The sequence below is a fragment of the Mytilus edulis genome, chromosome 13 (assembly GCF_963676685.1).
Source record: "Mytilus edulis chromosome 13, xbMytEdul2.2, whole genome shotgun sequence".
Lineage (NCBI taxonomy): Eukaryota > Metazoa > Mollusca > Bivalvia > Mytilida > Mytilidae > Mytilus > Mytilus edulis.
Window position 1 is genome coordinate 2,877,728 of NC_092356.1, and position 23,205 is coordinate 2,900,932.

Consider the following 23,205-nt stretch of genomic DNA (forward strand, 5'->3'; position numbering starts at 1 on the left):
AAAAAAATATTATTAAATAACATTGCATTATTTTCAAATTTTCAAACAGCAATAAATAAACTTAACTTTTAAAAATCTTCAAAATTGACACTCCTCATTTCTTTTTATTTGTGTGTCAGAAATTTTCAGATATTTTTTTTATTGATGTCATGCCTATGATCTATACCAAGGCAGGAATATGACAATTGCATCAATTTGTCTGATATAATTGAGCTTTTCATTTTGTGATTTGATTAGGGATAAACAAGAAACTCAAAACCCAGAAGGTCAAAATCATATGTAATTTACAAAATTACACTCAAAGTTAAAAAATCTAAAATAAAAGGGAAAAAAAAAGAGTTAATATTGCAATGCTATATTTAGCAGCCTAAGTGAACAGCTCAAATAAATGAATATTTGGTATTACCACTGCAGGACAATTTCAATTTTTTTTCTATATTTGTCTACACTTGCATTTCATGAAGTCTTTTAGTTATTTTTTTTTCTTAATTTCAGAAGTGACATATAAAGTTTTAACCTTTTTGGATGTGAAAAAAACATTTAAATTAAATACTACTAAGGTAAAATAAACCTTTAAGATCAGCTAAACACATCTTCTCCAATACTACAGAGCACCTTTGGGTTGTCTGAAAACAAATTATTGAAAACTTTTTCAATTATGTATGCATGAATAGTTTCTTGAATACCTACATTTGGTGAAAATAAGCTTGGCATTTAAAACAAATGTTTTGCTTGCATATAAAGATATAAAGGGGATAAAATAACAGAGTTCTAATTTCCTCCACATAACACTTATTTAAAATTTCTAAAGGACATAAATCATTTAAACCAGGAGCTCCGCAGGTCGCAGATTTTTACGACCGCACAGGTCAAACATTGAACAGTTGGGGCAAGTATGGACACAACATTCAAGCTTGATACATCTCTGAATTTGGATTGTGATCAAATCTTTGACACAATATGAGTTTCTGACACAAAACAAATGTCAAGATCTTACAAATCTATTGCACAGTATTGTGCAATTAAAGATTTCTTCTTCAAAAATGTGGAATTTGAGAAATTTGGGGGAAAAAATGAAAACTACTACCATCCCCCTTTTTTTGCCAATTAGTCCAAAACCTGACATTACTTTATACATATTTTACAAGTAGTGTAAATGAGGTAAATGCCAAACATACCCAACATTGTATGTTAAATGTTTTTGCTCCCTTACACTGCTTTTAAATTGTCATAATTGTCCATTGACCAGACAATCCTAGTTTCCCCCCTTTTTTGCCCCTAATTCCAAAACATTTTGAGCCATAACACACCCCCCCCCCCCCCCCCCTGCCCAAGTCAATACTAACCATCCCTTCATGGTATGGAAGCTTATAGTATAATTTCAGAGGGATGCATACACTTAAACATTAAACACATGTTATTGTTTGAAAACTACAAAAATGCTTATTTCGGCTTCTAATTCCTAAACTATTGAAACCATAACTCCCAAAATCAATCACAACCTTTCTTTAGTGGTATTGAACCTTCATGTAAAAATTTATAGATATTCATTCACTAAAACTAAAGTTATTGTCCGGAATCTAAATGTGTCATCTGACTCTACTGTGGTTTTGAAAATCATGAAAAAATACATATACCCAAATAATGATAGAGGTCAAATTTGGTTAAACACATAGATGAAAATAATACATATACCCAAATAATGATAGAGGTCAAATTTGGTTAAACACAGGACCAATATTTTAATAAAAACACCAGGATGCTATCTTGAACAGTTAATCCCAACAAAGTACAAACACTTCATCAGCCCCTCATAAGGAACATTTATGCAATGGTTAGTTTCATTCCATTCAGTGGTTCGAATCTCTAAAAGAAGACCTCTGTATGCAGATCATTCTAAATTTTTGAAACAATGATCAGTTTGGCATTACATGTAGCTCACAAATAATGAGTCTTAGGATAGCAGAAGGGCAAAAAGTAATTGCCTTGAAAATACATGGCAAAACATATTCCTTCTAAGTACTTACTTTTGAAGTACTTTGCCTCCATGGAAGGTCATTTACACCATAATCGTACAAAATTTCAGTTCCAGGGGAAATATCCTGTACAGCATATATAGCAACCCTTGGTATGGTGTCTACAATGATCCTTCTAACTCTGGCATTTTGGCAACTTTTTATGCCATCGTTTACGTACTTTCCGATTCTTTTAGAAAATGTTGCATCAACACTACAAAAAATAAGTGCATATAAAATCAAGCAAAACTGGTGAAATATCATAAAATAAACTAGAGGCTCTTAAGAGCCTGTGTCACTTACCTTGGTCTATATGCATATCAAACAAAGAAAACAGATCGTCATATGGATTCATGAAAAAAAATTGTGTTTAGGTGATGGTGATGTGTTTGGAGATCTTGCTTTACTGAACATTCTTGCTACTTACAATTTGTCCATCTATAATGAACTTGGCCCTTAATAGTTCCAGAGCAAAATATTTTGCAAAAACTAATGAAAATTGTTAATAATTGACTATAAAGGGCAATAACTCCTTAAGAGGTCAACTGACCATTTTAGTCATGTTGACTTATTTGTAGATCTTACTTTGCTGAACATTATTGCAGTTTACAGTTAATCACTATCTATAATAGTATTCAAGATAATAACCAAAAACGGCAAAATTTCCTTAAAAATTACCAATTCAGAGGCAGCAACCAAACAACCAGCTGTTCAATTCATCTGAAATTTTCAGGGCAGATAGATCTTGACTTGATAAACAATTTTACTCCCATGTCAGATTTGCTCTAAATGCTTTGGTTTCAGAGTTATAACCCAATATCTACATTTTCTACTTTTAGCCATGGTGGCCATCTTGATCTGTTTGCCAGGTCACTGGACACATTTTTAAAACTAGATGCCCTTATGATGATTGTAGCCAAGTTTGGTTTAATTTGGCCCAGTAGTTTCAGAGAAGATTTTTGTAAAAGTTAACGATGACAGACGACGATGGAGACGACAATGACGCCAGACGCCAAGTGACAAGAAAAAGCTCACTTGGCCCTTTGGGCCTGGTGAGCTAAAAACTGCAAAAATTTTGTTAAAACTACCAATTCCGTGGGTTATTTTATTCGTCTGATAATTTCAGGGCTGATAGATCTTGACCAATTCAAAAATTTAACCCCATGTCAGATTTGCACTAAAAGCTTTATTTTTTTAAGATATAAGCCGAAAACTACATTTGACCCCTATATTCTATTTTTAGCCATGGTTGCAGTGTTTGTCAATGGATCAAAACTTCGTGTAAAATTGTCTTTAAGGGGCAATAACTCCTTAAGGGGTCAATTGACAACTATGGTCATTTTAACTTGTTTGTAGGTCTTACTTTGCTGAACATTATTGCTGTTTATAGTTTATATCTATCTATAATAATATTAAAGATAATAACAAAAAAACTGCAAAATTTCCTTATAACTACCAATTCAGTGGCAGCAACCCAATTACGGGTTGTTTGATTCTTCTGAAAATTTCAGGGCTGATAGATCTTGACCAATTGAACACTTTTAACCCGTGTCAGATTTGTTCTAAAAGCTTTAGTTTTTGAGATATAGGCCAAAAACTGCATTTGACCCCCTATGTTCTATTTTTAGCTATGGCGGCCATGTTTGTTGATGAATAAAAACTTCAGATACAATTTAAAAACTAGATACCTTAAGGAACATTACCTTAAAGCTTGAAGGAATTTGTCCCCGTAGTTTCAGATGAGAAACTTTTTTAATAGTTTACGACGACAGACGCCGACGGACGCCAAGTGATGGCATAACCTCACATGGGACACTTCCGAGCCCTGGTGAGCTATAAATCAGCCCAATATCTGAAGGCATATACGAAAAAAGTCTGTATAACAGTGTTTTTCAACAATTTATCAAAGTCCAAAGATGACCTTGCAAGGTACGCAAAAATCAAATATACCGGTAATTATTCTATTACTTATAATAGGTGGGAATTCAACATCACAAAACCTTTTTAATCAAGTAGTCACTGAACCATGAAACTGAGGTCAAGGATATTGGTCATGTAACTGATGGAAACTTTGTAACATGAGGCAGTCTTCGTCTCACAGTGTATAATACTTTAGCTATTTGACCAAAGATGTTTTAAAAAAAAAGACAAAAAGAATTTTATGTCATCTTTTCCTATTTTTGATTGCAATTATAAGTCTGTTTTAACTGTCAAGAATACCCCTTAAGCGGACAACTTGAGCAGTTTATTCTTTAAATTGCTGTCATTGAATATCAAGAAAGGAAATAAATCCCGAAATTGATATATTTCTGGTATGTTCCAATCTGTCTTTTACTACAGATATTGACAACGAGTATATATTACATTTTCCCAAATTTACCGTTGGAAAAAATATGTAAATAGATTTTTATTTCATCAAATCTTTTTTTTTTTTTTGGTATTATTTTTATTTTTTATAAATAATATTCTTTACATCCAAGATGTTATTTATAAACAAGTGTATGAGTTTAGTAATGACTATTAATTACCTCCACCAAAAACTTTAACCTTCAACATGACAGACAGGCAGACAAAATAAAAAACGGATGCAGACCAAACAACATAATGCCCCTAAATGGGGCAGAATAAATAGGGCATAAAAAGAAGCTGTTTGATGACTAATTTTAGGGTATTGTGGTAGAGGGTGTTTGCTTTTTTCCATCAATAAACAATAGCCATGTTTAAACAATTAAACACCCTTGGCTTGTAGGTTGAAGAGTTTATTGGGAAATCTGTGAAAGTTTTATCAATTAAACATGCCTTTAATTGCAAAAATTTGAATTGACTTAGAGTGCTATAAGTGACGAATACCAGCTATGTAATGGAATGTAGCAGTCTCTTGACAGATAGAACACTACTTATTGACAAGAAATACATAACGAACTGTAATCTTTTAAAATTTAATGCTATTATGAACCAAAAACAGAAATCTAAACTTCGAAAATTGTGCCAATTCATTTGAATTACAAGAATTAATTGTATCAGGATGCTGTTATGAAGTCTCCCAAACAAAGCTCCCATATTCATTTGATTTGTTTAATTGTCCCATACAAGAATATATATGGTTTACGGGTTGGGAAACTAGACCGTTTACAAGTTTTCAAACAAGAGAGGGTGTGGTGACCCCATATGGACTTCCCTTTAATTATTTCATTTGTTTTATTGTCCCCTACAAGAATATATATGATTTAGGGGTGGGGATCTGGACTGTTTACAAGATAATAGCACATTCTCAAATTGAATGGGGTGGGGGTGACCCCAAGGGACTTCCCTTCAATTTCATTTGATTTATTTCATTGTTCCCTACAAGAATATATATGGTTTAGGGATGGGGATCTGGATCGTTTACAAGATTATAAAACATTCTCATTTGAACGGGGTGGGGATAACCCCCATGGATTCTCTCTATATTTCATTTGATGTGTTTTATTGTTGCATACAAGGATATACATGGTTAAGGGGTGGGGATATGGACAATTTACAAGTTTTCAATAAGAGGGGGTGGGGTAACCCCCTATGGATTTCCCTTTTATTTCTTTTCATTTGTTTTATTGTCCCCTACAAGAATATATATGGTTTAGGGGTGGGGATCTGGACCATTTACAAGATAATAGCACATTCTCAAATTGAATGAGGGGGGGTGACCCCTAGGGACTTCCCTTAAATTTCATTTGATTTGTTTAATAGTCCCCTTCAAGAATTTATATGGTTTAGGGGTGGGTGATATGTACTGTTTACAAGATAATAGCACATTCTCAAATTGATCCCCCTTTATTTCATGTGATTTGTTTCATTGTCCTATGATCATTTCTGAAGACTGTGTGTGTTTATCACTTAAAGTTTTCAAGTTATATTCATTTGAAAATTTTCAAAAATAAAATATTATAGGGTTCTATAGTAAACCCCTTCCTACTTTCGGCCCCCCAAAATACCCCTTAATAGACCTCAATGCACAAACATACGATTGATGGCTCACCTAGACATATTAATCTAACATTTTATGAAACCCTAAGTAAATCTGACAAGTGGTTTTGGAGAAACGCTGCGGACAAGTTCATTTTTTTAAAGTGGTGGAAGAAAAAGAAAAAGAAAAAATTAAAGGAAAAAGAAAAAGAAAAAGAAAAAGAAGCAGAAGAAGAATAATAAAAATAATAAGAACTGAGCAAAAACAATAAGTCTCCAAACTTTGTTTGGGAGACTTAATAAATGACAAACTGGATTCTCTCTGATGTTAACCTGTCGGCTATACTGATCATACTGTTGTAAAAAAACTCATATTTAATGCTTCCTCAACAAACGTACATATATGCAATGTAATGTAAACTAATGTGTTTTTCTGTATACCTTTGTCCAACTTAGGTGATACCAGAATAAAATGATATACTTACCACATTTCTTTTTCTGCAAATCTGAAGAACATGATGTAACTTCCAACGGAATTTGGATATTGTGTGAGCCGTCTTTTACCATCATTGCCACTTATCAATTCCCCATGATATTCCATTAGAAAGTCACCTTTCTTGAAAAACTTTGAAGCAAACACTCCTTTACCTAAATCAGATAAGACAATGTTTTTTTTCTCTCTAAATTTAGTTTAAAAAAAACACACAAAATCCTGGAATAAAAATATAACTGTTAATATCTGTGTCATTTAGTCTCTTGTGGAGTTGTCTCATTGGCAATCATACCACATGTTCATGTCATATTATCAGGTGAAAAAGAGAGTACACTTAAACCGCTAACTACTAAAGCAAGTTGAAAGTTGGAACTGCATGATCTGCCCCTTTTTTTTTTAGTGAATAAATGATTTATTGTTGAAGACTGCATGCTGACCAATAAGTGAGACATTTAAAATGTATTGTGTTTTAATGTTAATAGGCTGCTGTCTTGTTGATGTTTATAAAGAGGTTCAATGGGTAACCAGATGCTCCGCAGGGCGCAGCTTTATACGGCCGCAGAGGTTGAACCCTGAACAGTTGGGGCAAGTATGGACACAACTTTTAAGCTGGATTCAGCTCTAAATTTGGAGTGTGATTAAATAGTTGACACAGCATAGGTTTCTGACACAGAATGAATGTGGTCTAATGAACTTAAAATATTTTTTTTGCCTTTGAGCAATTCACTATGCTGTTGAATATTAATCCTCTCAAAAAAATGTTTGAAGAAATTTTCTTTTTATTTATGAAATCTGAAATGAGAAAAATTTAACCCCCCTTTTTTTGTCACATCCACCTTTCCCTTTTTCCAAAACTGATCTCAATTCAAATTCCTAATGGAGTTTGCAACAATAACTACTCATTTAAATACATCATAAAATATTAAAATGTAAAATAAAGTGCTTGTTATCACTGAATGGTAAAGATTGTTTTAATTTATCAGTTGGTAGTAAAAGTGAATATACATTGTATATTGTATAAAACAATGATTTAAGTTGATTCAACTACTATTCTGGACAAAGAAAGATAACTACAATTGAAAATTTCTTGCTATTGCGCAATATTGTGCAATTAGATATTTCTTGCTACTGCGCAATACTGTGCAATTGAAAATTGCTTGCTATTGCACAATACTGTGCAATTGAAGATTTCTTGCTATTGCTGAATACTTAATATAATAATTTTGGATCCTGATTAGAACCAACTTGAAAACTGGGCCCATAATCAAAAATCTAAGTATATGTTTAAATTCAGCATATCAAAAAAGCATAAGAATTCAATTTTTGTTAAAATCAAACTTAGTTTAATTTTGGACCCTTTCGACTTTAATGTAGACCAATTTGAAAACGGGACCAAAAATTAAGAATCTACATACACAGTTAGATTTGGCATATCAAAGAACCCCAAATATTCAATTTTTGATGAAATCAAACAAAGTTTAATTTTGGACCCGGATTTGGACCAACTTGAAAACTGGGCCAATAATAAAAAATCTGAGTACATTTTTAGATTCAGCATATCAAAGAACCCCAAGGATTCAATTTTTGTTAAAATCAAACTAAGTTTAATTTTGGACCCTTTGGACCTTAATGTAGACCAATTTGAAAACAGGACCAAAACTTAAGAATCTACATACAGTTAGATTCGGCATATCAAAGAACCCCAATTATTCAAATTTTGATGAAATCAAACAGAGTTCAATTTTGGACCCTTTGGGCCCCTTATTCCTAAACTGTTGGGACCAAACCTCCCAAAATCAAACCCAACCTTCCTTTTATGGTCATAAACCTTGTGTTTAAATTTCATAGATTTCTATTAACTTATACTAAAGTTATGGTGCGAAAACCAAGAATAATGCTTATTTGGGCCCTTTTTTGGCCCCTAACTCCTAAACTGTTGGAACCAAAACTCCCAAAATCAATCCCAACCTTCCTTTTGTGGTCATAAACCTTGTGTTAAAATTTCATAGATTTCTATTCACTTTTACTAAAGTTAGAGTGCGAAAACTAAAAGTATTCGGACGACGACGACGACGCAAGACGACGATCTTTGCAATACATGCAGTATATAAATTTTTGTTTCGTTAAACTCCCTCTCCCAGCAAACTGTGGCATGGAAATTTCTAGCTTTCATCTCTTATCATTTTCAAATATATATTGATGTCATGTGGAAAAGACAATTTCTAAATTAAATTAAATTTATTTAAATACCTTTAACATTATCAATTTGTCTCACAACAAATCCATCCTTATCTTGAGCCAGTTGAATATCTTGGCGAGCTTCTTCATCTGGAGTGCACTTGAATGTAGGAAATGAACAAATAATGTACAATATTGTATTTATAATATAATTAGTATGCCTTCATATATGTAAATGAGAAACATTTTGCAAGCCACTGCTTTGAAAATAAGAATGCGTCCAAAGTACATGGATGCCCCACTCGCACTATCATTTTCCATGCTCAATGGACCATTAAATTGGGTAAAAAATCTAATTTGGCATTAAAATAAGAAAGATCATACCATAGGGAACATGTGTACTAAGTTTCAAGTTTATTGGACTTCAACTGCATCAAAAACTACCTTGACCAAAATTTTTAACCTAAAACTCATACTTTCAATTTCTATGTTCAATGGACAGTGAAATTGGGGTCAAAAGTCTAATTTGGCTTTCAAATTAGAAAGACCATATCATAAACAACATGTGTACTAAGTTCCAAGTTGATTGGACCTCGGCTTCATCAAAAACTACCTTGACCAAAATCTTTAACCTGAAGCAAGACAGACAGACAGACAGACGAATGGAAGAACAGACAGACAGACGAACAGATGGATGCACAGACCAGAAAACATAATGCCCCTCTACTATTGTAGGTGGGGCATAAAAAAAAATATTTTTGCCATGTGAATTATTTGATTATTTATGAGAATAAATAAGTATATAACTTCATTTGGTATATGGATTTTTTTTCAAGGTCTTTATGTCAGTCAAACAGGATTCACCTGACCTCATTAGGTTTTGGTATGTGCCAAGTCAATATCTCATAACTAAAGCAATAGGGCACTGTAGCGTATTGAATGATTGTAGAGTTAACATGTCTGTTTGGCAGGGTTTCATATGAACTGGACCTGATTGCATATGCCTGATTGTCATGGTTAATGGATGAATGTTTTAAAGTTTTCATGGTTTTGTCCAATAATCAGATTCTATATGAAATAGGTTAGTTATAATCAGTGTATTAAATGAATGTGAGGTGTACATATCTGTCTCCCAGTGTTCATCTGACCTTGACCTTAATTTCATGGTGGGTTTGTCAAGGCTCAGTTTTCATGATTATGGTTGTTACTTATATTCTTTAAGGATATAAACTAGAAGTAATCACAAACTAATATATCGTTGAAGCAGTCATTGCAGTCACTGTTGCAGGAAACAGCTTACCTATATTTCACTTTTTTACTCAAGGCAAGACAAAAATGAAAGTTTCAAGTTAATATTAACTAATGTGGGAATGAGGATTCATTTATGGGATTTAATCTGTTTTGTTAAATGACAAGAAATCAATGTATTTCTATTTTTATATTTATAGTTACCCGTAAATGTGTTTGAATGTAATTTGTTATAGTCTTGTTTAATTTATTAATAAAATCTTTATTATAAAATCAGAATTAGTGATGGTCTTTCCTTAAAAGTTAATTACTAAGTGATCAGAATTTTTATAGAACAAAAAAATTTCTTTATAATATAAGCAATATATTAGTTTTGAGCTTAATCACTTCTGTCATAGTTAAGAACACATGTGAAAAAAAATAGGTAATAAATTATACTTACTCTTAACCTCAAATCTGAAAACAAAACTTTATTCTCTGAAGAAAAAGGAAAAAAGTGTATGCACTGATTGCTTAACTGTTGATTGCACTTACTTGTTTTTTCTGACCACTTCTTGTCTTTTTTCTAAAAAAAAATTAGGTTATATAAAAGTCACTGATCAACAACTGTCTATTGCAAATTGGAAATACAAAATCTGATATCAATGAAATGACCTAGCTGAATTATATGGTCTAACAGAAATACTGATCTACATTATGGCAATCACCCTTTCAGATTAGCTCATGTCTGGCAGATACAATCATTGCTGGACCCCTAGGTAATACTACATATATTGTATTTCTTTTTTTAAATTCATTTTTCAACTCATACTAACAGATAAAAAATAAAGGGCTGCGCTTTAGCGCATGATACGCCCGTTGCTCTTTTAACTTGTCTTTTATGCTTTAAATGAATTTATATGATCAACTAGAAATATATATATACAAATCAAAAAAGGGATGTTACATTAATATATTCACCAAAGTTTCATAAAATCCCCCTTTTTTAAGTATAAAAATTCATTACTTAAGAAAACGTAAAATCTAAAATTTATAAAAATGGAAAGGGAGCTTATGTCAATAGATATAAACAATTTTTCAAAGTTGCATAAAATTTTGTGAAAGTGTTAGTTATTGTCCCAATATTGGAAAATCCCCCCTTTTTTAAGCATAAAAATTAATAACACAGAAATGTAAAATCTGAAATTATAAAAATTGAAAGGGAGCTTACAACAATAGATATAAACAATTCACTAAAGTTTCATGGACATTGGTGAAAGCCTTTTTGAGTTATTGTCCGAAGTGTTAAAAATCCCCCTTTTTTTTATAAATAAAGCCCCATAAATCCAAAACTTAAAATCTGAAATTTATAAAAATTGAAAGGGAGCTTACATCAATAGATATAAACAATTCACCAAAGTTTCATGGACATTGGTGAAAGCCTTTTTGAGTTATTGTCCGAAGTGTTAAAAATCCCCCTTTTTTTATAAATAAAGCCCCATAAATCCCAAACTTAAAATCTGAAATTAAAAAAAAACGAAAGGGAGCTTACGTCAATAGATATAAACAATTCACCAAAGTTTCATGGACATTGGTGAAAGCCTTTTTGAGTTATTGTCCGAAGTGTTGAAAATCCCCCTTTTTTTATGAATAAAGCCCCATAAATCCAAAACTTAAAATCTGAAATTTATAAAAATTAAAAGGGAGCTTACATCAATAGATATAAACAATTCACCAAAGTTTCATGAACATTGGTGAAAGCCTTTTTGAGTTATTGTCCGAAGTGTTGAAAATCCCCCTTTTTTTATGAATAAAGCCCCATAAATCCAAAACTTAAAATCTGAAATTTATAAAAATTGAAAGGGAGCTTACATCAATAGATATAAACAATTCACTAAAGTTTCATGAACATTGGTGAAAGCCTTTTTGAGTTATTGTCCGAAGTGTTGAAAATCCCCCTTTTTTTATGAATAAAGCCCCATAAATCCAAAACTTAAAATCTGAAATTTATAAAAATTGAAAGGGAGCTTACATCAATAGATATAAACAATTCACCAAAGTTTCATGGACATTGGTGAAAGCCTTTTTGAGTTATTGTCCGAAGTGTTGAAAATCCCCCCTTTTTTATGAATAAAGCCCCATAAATCCAAAACTTAAAATCTGAAATTAAAAAAAAACGAAATGGAGCTTACGTCAATAGATATAAACAATTCACTTAAGTTTCATGGAAATTGGTGAAAGTGTTTTTGAGTTATTGTCCCAAGTGTGGACGACAGACGGACGGACGGACAGACGGACGGACAACGGTATACCATAATACGTCCCGTCTAAAAGACGACGGGCGTATAAAAATTGAAAAAGGATTCACTGCAGAGCTTTGAACTATGTACTATCTTACTGTTTGTATCAGGAAATTGCCTGAATATTCTTATCCGGATTTGCGGATTTATTCTTATATCCGATATTCAATTACACAATTAAATAAACATATAGGGAAGGGTTTGGTGTTTTGAAATAAAATTACAATAGCAGATATATTCTTTTAGCTGATAGCTGTTTAGGTGGAGTCTACTGTATAAAGCAGGATAAGATGTTTTTGTAAAAAAAAAAAAATTGTACAGAAAAACTATTCAATGATAGATGGTTTTTATAAAAAAAATTAAGTTCCCATTGATTCAACTCCACAAAGAACAAACTGATTCATGGAAAATAAATGATTTATATCAACATCCTGTTGACAGGTTTAATACATATTGAAAACAGGATAGTTATTTTTAAGTTTAATGAATCTGTAAACTTACTGTAAGGTTGTTATGGGAATTACTGAATATGGCCGTCTTTTCTGTCCCTCACATTTTCCATTTGTTTTCTTGTAAGGTCTTTTCCAAATGCTTTTCTTATTGAATTTGTCAATCTCCAGAGAAGGAAGCTTTACTGCTAAAAATAAAGAATATTTTTTCAAGTTCACTCTTCAAAATTTTTTAACATAAGTAAGCCATACATCTATTTCATTCAAACAGTGTATTATTTGTCCATAATGATAATGATATTGATTGGAATGATAAGAAAGGGATAATAAAAAATTTAGTTTCAGAGAAACCAACAATATTAATGCAGAAAGAATATTAAGGCAAATTTAAATGTAGGTTTTTTTCAAGAATTTATAGTAGTCTTTAGAAGACAATAAGTCTTCAAAAATAGTTTCTTTTATCAGAAATGCAAATGTTTATGAGATTCCTGCTTTTAAATAACAGCTGCAATAAAAGATGAACTAGAGGCTTTGAAAGGCATGTGTCATTCGTCTATATATACTTGCATCTTCAACTGTGGACACCAGTAAACAATTTAAACTAGAATATAAGGCCATGTTCACACCATACGCAGTGTACAGTAAACATGTTTACATTTGGTTTAATGTAATGTACACTAGTTTCACATTAAATTTGTTCACATCTATACACCTTGTTTAGCTACCTGTACATAGAATTTGTTCACACTTGTAAACTATATGTCATTTAAATGTCAAAATTTTAAAACAACTTTTCTAGAAGACCATTTGACTTGAAAACAAGAGGGTGTCACAACGACAGCAAACCGGATTTATTAATATTTATTTGTGTCCTGGCAATATCAAAAGAACCATTACTGATGAATGGTGAAAGTGAAAATCGTCAATATCAAATTTGACCTCCATTTTGTCATCAGTATCAACATCTTAAAATTTGAAAATCTTAGATTGAATGGTTCATGAGTAAATGCAACGTGAATGGAAACGCCATTTCACAATCTTTCAAGAACCATAACTCCTGAACGGTAAAAGTCAAAATCGTCATTATTGAACTTGACCTCTAATTTGCCATCAGTAACAACAAATAAAAATTTCAAAAGCTTTGGTTGAATGATTCATGAGAAAATGCACGGACACAACTGGAAACACCATTTTTCAATCTTTCAAGAACCATAACTCCTGAACGGTAAAAGTCAAAATCGTCATTATTGAACTTGACCTCTATTTTGTCATCAGTAACAACATATTAAAATTTGGGAAGCTTTGGTAGAACAGTTCATGCGTAAATGCACGGACACGACTGGAAACACCATTTTTCAATCATTCAAGAACCATAATTCCTGAACAGTAAAAGTCAAAATCGTCATTATTGAACTTGACCTCCATTTTGTCATCAGTAACAACATATTAAAATTGGGGAAGCTTAGGTAGAACAGTTCATGTGTAAATGCACGGACATGACTGGAAACTTCATTTTTCAATCTTTCAAGAACCATAACTCCTGAACGGAAAAAGTCAAAATCGCCATTATTGAACTTGACCTCCATTTTGTCATCAGTAACAACATATTAAAATTGCAAAAGCTTTGGTTGAACGGTTCATGAGTTAATGCACGGACAACATTTGATTGCCACCCGTCCGCCCGCCCGACCGACAAACGGCCTGCCCGCCGTACATCCCCAAATTAATAACCTACATTTTTGTCACAAAAATCACGTTAAAAAGGGGGATGGATTTTTCCACAATTTGTTTTTTTTTAAATGGAGTCATGCAGATGATTATATATATAATTGGAATGAACAAATATTCTGAATCCAAAGTTTCCCCATACATTATAGTGTTAAATATTGAATAGGTACCATCGAAAAAGAACTTAATATAAAAATTAGTTTAGATCTCACGTGAAAAAAAAATCGGACTCAGAACCACCCCCCTTTTTTTTTAAGTAAAGTAGTTGTTCCTTTAAGAAAGTTATTTTGAATGACTTGCAGTAGTTAAAAGATATCTCGATTAAGCATTAAAAAAGTAGGCTGCATCAGCGTGCTTACATACGAAGGTACACAGTAATAAGAGTTATAAGTACAAATTTTATATAAAAATTGTTTTTTTTAAATATACAAGAGAAAATTATAAGTTCTGAATGCCTAGTTATTTTAATGCAATAACACCTGACAATTTCAGCAATGCTGACTAACTTGTAGAACTTGTTTTGAAGTTTCTATCTATTTATATAATTGGTAAAAATCATCAGAAAAGAGTAATAACTCAAATCAAGAGTCAACTGACGATCTTGGCCATTTTAATAATTTATAGATCTAGTGCTGCTGATCATTCTTGCTATTAAATTAAATTTTCTATCCACCGATTATAGTTACCAAGATAATCAGCAAAAATGAAAAAGAAAAAAATCGTACTTTGTCATTTCAGGGTAAAAAATCCAAAAAATAAAAATATGCTGTTTTGATGTAAATGCACAGTAGGCAGATCTCAACATTTTGAAAAAATCTTACCTTTGACTATAAAAAACGTTTTTCAATAGAGTCTAATATATTCTCATTATATTCTATGAGTTCTATAATTCTAAAGTTACTAGTTATAGTTGTCACAATAACTAAGCCGTACCAATTTAACTGAGAATGTTCTTCTGCTTATAAAAAATGAGAAAATTGTCCATCAGTTATGTCAGTAAAAAATGTTTAACAGCCCAGCTATATACTGATACCATGTTTACATTCACTGCACCAGTGCATTATACCCTTTTTTTTCAAAAGCACAAACAATATTTTTATTTCCATTAATCCACCATTTTCAGTGACAAACTTGCATTTATCAAGATTTTGAAATCTTCCATAATTTAACTGTAAAATTAAAACAACATTGAACATCCAAAAGATTCATCATCTGTAAATGCATTGCTACGAAATATATAAAGGAAATATAAATTTGTTGCAAATTTTGATGCTTTTTCAGATAAGCCTAACATTGTTTTACTTCACTGGATTCCTTAGACAGTCAGAAATGATATATCTTTTTTTCTTCAACTTTTTGGCCTTAGTTAAAAGTCCAATCTTTAAAATATATTAGGTAATCAAGTCTTTTTCTATATATTTTACATAACTTTATGTATTTCAAATATATCTATATCATGTAACATATGTCCTTCTTTCCCTTTTCCCTATGAAAATTCCGATGTCTTTTTGATTGCACAATTTGATGGGTCATTACTGGTCCTTTATCTTGAACTAGCAGAGTGAATATGACTAGGCATATTCAAAATTAATATAACTTATTTAAGCCCATTTATTTAAATTTTTTCTCAATCATTTTTTACCTGTTGTTGGTCTGCTAGTTAAATTCTTTTTGACTACATCACTATATAGCGCTTCATTTTCTTTCTTATCTTTGATAGATTGTTTGCTTGTTCTGGCTTTCTCAATAGCTTTCACTGTAAAACAAAAGTTCTAAATTACCAGTATGGACTGAATTTTGAACAATAATCATGATAATATGATAGATTAACTATAGTATATGATAAACACCCTTAAAATCAACAACCTGATGTTAGTTATACTTATGACATATGTTGAATTGTTCATGTTTGTTATACTTATGACATATGTTGAATTGTTCATGTTTGTTTTACTTATGACATATGTTGAATTGTTCATGTTTGTTATACTTATGACATATGTTGAATTGTTCATGTTTGTTATACTTATGACATATGTTGAATTGTTCATGTTTGTTTTACTTATGACATATGTTGAATTGTTCATGTTTGTTATACTTATGACATTTGTTGAATTGTTCATGTTTGTTATACTTGTGACATTTGTTGAATTGTTCATGTTTGTTATACTTATGACATTTGTTGAATTGTTCATGTTTGTTATATTTATGTTCATTATCAGGTTGTTATACTTATAACTTATGTTCATATTTTCAAGGTTACCTATTTAACACTGTAATTAGATCTTTAAATATTGTTATATTTGGTATAAATATTGATTTTGTTATCAGCAAATTAGACCAACTTGTAACTACACATAGGTACTTTCACTGTAAAACAACCAGTTGATACATATAGTTTGGCACTGCACAACGGCCTGAAAACAAGAATGTGTCCAAAGTACACAGATGCCCCACTCGCACATTATTTTCCGTATTCAATGGACCATGAAATTGGGTAAAAAATCTAATTTGGCATTAAAATTAGAAAGATCATACCATATAAGGTAACATGTGTACTAAGTTTCAAGTTGATTGAATCATCAAAAACTACCTTGACCAAAAAATTTCACCTGAAACTAGCACTTTCATTTTATATGTTCAGTGGACCGTCAAATTGAGGTTCAAAGTATAATTTGGCTTAAAAATTAGAAAGATCATATCATAAGCAACAAGTGTACTAAGTTTCAAGTTGATTGGACTTCAGCTTCACAATAGACAAAAACTACCTTGACAAATTTTTTTTTACCTGAAGCAAGACAGGGACGAGTGTAGGTGGGGCATAAAAGTATTCAACACAAAAAGTACACAGAAAAGAGCTATGTTGTAGTGGGACAGTAGTAGGAACTCACACATAAAAATAGCTGAAAAATTTAAATTAGCAGTTTCAGAAAGATCGTATTTATACTTACATTCAGGTATTGTCTGGAAACTATAAAAATGCTTATTTTTGCCCTTTTTTGGCCCTTTATACATTAACTGTTGGAACCAAAACCCCCCAAATAAATCCCAGCCTTCCTTTTATGATTTCAAACCTCGTGTTAAAATTTCATATATTTCTATTTACTAATACTAAAGTTATTATCCAGTTGAACCATATATAAACTAAAGGCTCTCAAGAGCCTGTGTCGCTCCCCTGATTCTATACTTGGGATTTTGAAATAATATTAAAAAATGTAAAAAATTGTAACAGATACTTATAATGATGTTTTAGGCCAAATTTTATTTAATATTGTTATGTTTGATCAGTAGTTCTCTTGAAGAAGACATTTGTATGTATTTCCCATAGGATCCCATATTAAACTAAGTCCCCCGTTGGTGGCCATCTTGAATAATGGAACGGCTACAAAGTAACAACACTTTGTTTAGTACCTCATAAGGAACATTCATGATACATTTGGTTTCATTCCATTCAGTGGTTCTTCAAAAGAAGACATTTGTATGGATTTCTCATAGGGTCCTATGTTAAACTAGGTCCCGCCCCCTGGTGGCCATCTTGGATAATGGATCCGCTACAAAGTAAGAACACTTGGTCAGCACCTCATAAGGAACATTCATGCCATGTTTGATTTCATTCCATTCCTTGCTTCTCTAAGAAGACATTTGTATGTATTTCCCATAGGGTCCTATCTTAAACTAAGTCCCTGCTGGCCGCCATCTTATATAATGGATCGGCTACAAAGTAAGAACACTTGGTCAGCACCTCATAAGGAACATTCATGCTATGTTTGGTTTCATTCCATTTAGTGGTTCTCTAAAAGAAGACATTTGTATGTATTTCCCATAGGTAATATGTTAAACTAAGTCAGCCATCTTAGATGATGGATCAGCTACAAAGTAACAACACTTAGTCAGCATCTCATAAGGAACATTCATGCTATGTTTGGTTTCATTCCATTCAGTGGTTCTTCAAAAGAAGACATTTGTATGGATTTCCCATAGGGAACTATGTTAAACTAAATCCCCTGCTAGTGGTCATCTTGGATGATGGATCGGCTACAAAGTAGCAACACTGGGTCAGCATCTGATAAAGAACATTCATGTCATGTTTGGTTTTCTTTCCGTTCAGTGGTTCTCTAAAAGAAGACAATTGTATGTATTTCCCATAGGGTCCTATGTTAAACTTAATTCCCCCCAGGCAGCCATCTTGAATGATGGATACGTTACAAAGTAATAACACTTGGTCAACACCTCATAAGGATCATTCATGCTATGTTTGGTTCCATTTCATTCAGTGGTTCTCTAGAAGATGTTCAAAATGTGAAAAGTTACGCCGACAATGACGAACGCCAAGTGATGAGAAAAGCTCACTTGGCCCTTTGAGCCAGGTGAGCAAAAAACAAAATTCCTAAACTTTGAATGAGAAAGTTAGAACATAATATAATATTGTTTTCCCATATTATCAACGGAGATTTTGTATTTATTGATCAAGTCATGCGAGTAAAAAAAGCTGGTATCAAGATAGTGCAAGAAAATGATAACACTGGATTAATTTAGTGTTTACGTTAATTGCACTTTTCTGATCATGTCTTTTAAAAGTTACAGATAATTCAAATTTAACTTAATCACTCAGGAACTAAAAAAATCCAATTCAGCCTTTAATTTTGAATGAACTCAGACAGAACTTCAATTTACCTGGCTTTTGATGTTGAACAACAGGAGACTCTACCTCAGCTGCTGGTCCTTTACCAACTTTGTTTTCAGCACTGACACTACATACATAATGTTTGTCCAGCTTCAGATTTTTAATGGTATAGGAGGTGACAAATGATCTGCCTCGTCCAATCTTTTTCCAGTCATCAGAATCAACCATTTTCAGGGAAATATTGTACCCAGTAACCTTTGAATCGCCAATTGCCTTTGGCCTTGTCCATTCCAAAGTCAACTTGTCATTGGTCCTCGTCTTCACCTTCAAATTTTCAGGTGCTTGTGGTACCTCTGTTGTACATGGAGATTAAATATTTAGTTGATTTCTTATCTTAAATTCAAACACATAAGTATGAAGCAGGGGAACTAGAGTCTCTAACAAGGTGGGCTTGCTCACCTGCATCTTCAACAATAGCAATTTTTTTTAAAAATTAGAGGCTAGCTCTCATGAGCCTGTGTCGCTTAAAATCTTCTGTGGTTTTGGAAATCATGTAAAATAAGGTTTAAATCATAATAAATAGTATAAGATACCCTAATAACTAAATTAAAAAAGGTTATCCCACTAGTATCTCGACTTAGACAATACTTACTGAAGACCTCTTATCATTATTTAAATTAGTTTTCAAGTATTGACTACTTGAAATTGTTTTGATTTTTTTTTACAATTTTCCCTTACACCTCAATAATAAATCCCTATGTACTTTATTCAGATAGATTGCCATGTTAGTTGGATGGCATTGTGGCTTAGTTTTATTCTAATTGGCCCTGTAGATTAACTAGAGAATATTTTGGTAAAAGAAAAAATTAAGAAAAAATTGTTAAAAAATCACTTTATAAGGCAATACAATTTAAGGGGTCAATTGAATATCTTTGTCATATCAATATATTTTTAGATCTTATATACATTATAAAACTGCTAAATTTCCTTAAAATTACAAATTCAGGGGCAGTTATATCCAACAAAATAAACTCATCATAGATACCAGGACTAAATTTTGTATATACGCCAGACACAGGTTTCCTCTACAAAAGACTCATCAGTGACGCTCTAATCCAAAAAAGTTAAAAAGGCCAAATAAAGTACGAAGTTGAAGAGCATTGAGAACCAAAATTCCCAAAAGTTTTGCCAAATACAGCTAAGGCAATCTATGCCTGAGGTAGAAAAGCCTTAGTATTTCAAAAATTCAAAATTCAAAACAATGGGTTGTCTGATTAGTCTTAAGTTTTCAGGGTTAATGGATCTTAATCTGATGATCATTTCTATCCCATGTCAGATTTGCTCTAAGTGCTTTAGTTTCAGAATTGTTTACAAAAAAATGCATTTTACTCCTATGTCCATTTTTTAGCCATGTCTGTCATCTTGGTTGGCAGGCTGGATCATCTAACACATTTTTTTACAAAGATACCTAAATGATGATTGTAACCATGTCAGCTTAATTTTGTCTCAGTAGTTTTAGAGGAAAATATTTTGATAAAAGTTTATTTATAAGTATATGACAGATGCAAAGTGATGAGAAAAGCTTGATTACAGCCCATTTAGATATGTGACGGACACTGGTGCACTTTTAAAGGGAAGATGTCATGAGCTAAATCTTTAAAGGGAAAAAGCTCCAATATCAGTAGACTAAATATTTCTTCCATGATGGTCTATTTGTAGATCTTATTTTGCAGATGCTGATCATAAATATAAGGTTTTCAAAATAAAATAGGAACAAGAAGTAATTGTAACAGGATGCTGTTATGAAGTCTCCCAAACAAATTTACGGGTGGAGATCTTAACCGTTTACAAGTTTTCAAACAAGAGAGGGTGGGCTGACCCCCTAGGGACTTCCCTTTTGTTTCATTTCATTTGTTTTATTGTCCCCTACAAGAATATATATGGTTTAGGGGTGGGGATCTGAACCGTTTTCAAGATAATAGAACATTCTCAAATTGAATGGGGTGGGGGTGACCCCAGGGACTTCCCTTCAATTTCATTTGATTTGTTGTATTGTCCCCTACAAGAATATATATGGTTTAGGGGTGGGGATCTGGACGGTTTACAAGATAATAGCACATTCTCAAATTGAACAGGGTGGGGGTAACCCCCATGGACTCTCCTTATATTTCATTTGATGTGTTTTATTGTTCCATACAAGAATATATATGGTTTAGGGTTGGGGATATGGACCGTTTACAAGTGATATGATATGAATTTCATGTTCGGATGTAATTGTTAAATTGGCAGGGCATCATTCAAAGTGTGCACATCAGCGTGCTCATATCTGACTTAGACTTTTTATTTGTGCAAAATGACATTGTCAAAAACTTTAATTTCGTTTTCACATTGTTCTAACCGGATGTTGACTTGACAATGGTAAAACATGGACCATAAATGGATACGTAAAATCCGTGTACGTTTACAAAGCATGACTGAGTGAAGAAGCTCTTTCCACGTTATTTCTTCAACAAAATACTTGAAATGAACGCAAGATACAGGTATCAATGATAATTTTAGCATTTTTGAAGAAATGTAGGATGCACAATTAAATTTCCTACCTGCGCACATGCGCACACATGTTCTAGTTCATACGACGTAGTTCCGACGATTTTTCATTTAAAACCTTTTTAAATTTTTCATCAAATCATGTTGATAAACTAATTTTTAATAATTTTAATCTTTTGGACTAAATCAATTAGAAACAAACTGCTGAAAAGTAAGAAAGAATTGTGAATAAACCGATCAATTTATATGATGTCCGGTACTGAACATAGTTCACCTGTCACCTGAACAGGTAGATTTCAGCTGTCCAACTACTAATTAGCCTTGATAAAAATTAAAAAGTATTGAAGTAGGTGTTGTTTTGATAGTAATTAATCATCATGTCACATTTATGACCGGAAATGTGTTGATCATGTTGATGTTAAAGGCAAAAGGTTGGGTCAAAAAGATCGTGAATTATGTAAAAATGACCGAAAAAAGCCTTGAAAACTAAAAAGTATATGACCGTTTCATACTTTGCCCAGCCAGACTTTTACCGGACATTATACAAATGACCGGAATATATGACCGTTTTGGAAGCCCTGGTGGGGTGACCCCCAGGGACTTCCCTTTTATTTCATTAAATTTGTTTTATCGTCCCATTCAAGAATATATATGGTTTAGGGGTGGGGATTTGGACTGTTTACAAGATAATAGCATATTCTCAAATATTAAGGGGGTGGGAATGACCCCCAGGGATTCCCCCTTTATTTCATGTGATTTGTTTTATTGTCCTATGATCATTTCTGAAGACTGTGTGTGTTTATCACTTAAAGTTTACAAGTTATTTTCATCTGAAAATTTTCGGAAATAAAATCCCATAGGGTTCTATAGTAAACCCCTCCCTTCTTTCGGCCCCCCCAAAACACCCCTTAATAGACCCTAATGCACAAATTTGCTTTCTATCTTTCTATACGTAAAATAATATAGAGTAAAAAAAAGGAAAGATTTGAAAGCCACCATTGGTTGCAATTGACTGTTGAAACAAGGTGACCATTAGTGCAGGTTTGACTGTATAGCTACATTTATCCCAAGCAGAATTTTCTAATCCTTTAAAAACACATTTTACTCAAATAATTGTTACCTGCTATTGGTCGACTTGTTAAATTCCTTTTAAATTTATCACAATATAATACTTTATTTCCTCCTTTCTTATTCTTGAATGATGGTTGGTTAGGGCTGGCTTTCCCAATAGATTTCACTGTAAAACAAGAGTTTGTTGACACACAAATGTCTTCACTGATACAACTATTTTCAAAATAAAAGGCAAAAATGCAAAAAGCTGATAATAAAAAAGTCATTTAGGACAATAACTTCAATAAAGGGCCAACTGACAATTTTGGGAATGTTCACTTATTTGTTTCAGATCTTGACTTTTTGATCATTTTGCCTATTAACATTTGCTTTCTACATGTATATATTTCTATGATTCTTAAAACAAAAACATAAGACAAAAGAAATAAAAAAGATATATTTTCATTTAAGATCAATAACTTCAGTTTATTTAGAAGCGACTTATTGAAAATAACAATAATTAAACGGTACCAATTTGACTGAGAATGTTTTTCTAAGGCTTATAAAAAATGAGAAAAATTGTCCAACAGTAATGTGAGTTAATCAAGTCTTTTTTCTATATATTTTACATAACTTTATAATTTTCAAACAT

At 32.2% G+C, this 23,205-nt stretch overlaps 1 protein-coding gene across 1 annotated transcript in view; it reads right to left on the reverse strand.

Moving 5' to 3' along the window:
• LOC139502339 (uncharacterized) overlaps positions 1-23,205 on the reverse strand; it is a 123,086-nt gene that overhangs the window by 51,391 nt on the left and 48,490 nt on the right. Inside the window, exons 12-20 of the mRNA XM_071291787.1 lie at positions 22,624-22,740; positions 19,007-19,309; positions 15,975-16,088; positions 12,657-12,792; positions 10,411-10,441; positions 8,701-8,788; positions 6,443-6,605; positions 2,028-2,229; positions 572-626 (exon numbers count right to left, since the gene is read on the reverse strand). Coding sequence (XP_071147888.1) covers positions 572-626; positions 2,028-2,229; positions 6,443-6,605; positions 8,701-8,788; positions 10,411-10,441; positions 12,657-12,792; positions 15,975-16,088; positions 19,007-19,309; positions 22,624-22,740 — 1,209 coding nt within the window. The remainder of the gene's footprint in view (positions 1-571; positions 627-2,027; positions 2,230-6,442; positions 6,606-8,700; positions 8,789-10,410; positions 10,442-12,656; positions 12,793-15,974; positions 16,089-19,006; positions 19,310-22,623; positions 22,741-23,205) is intronic.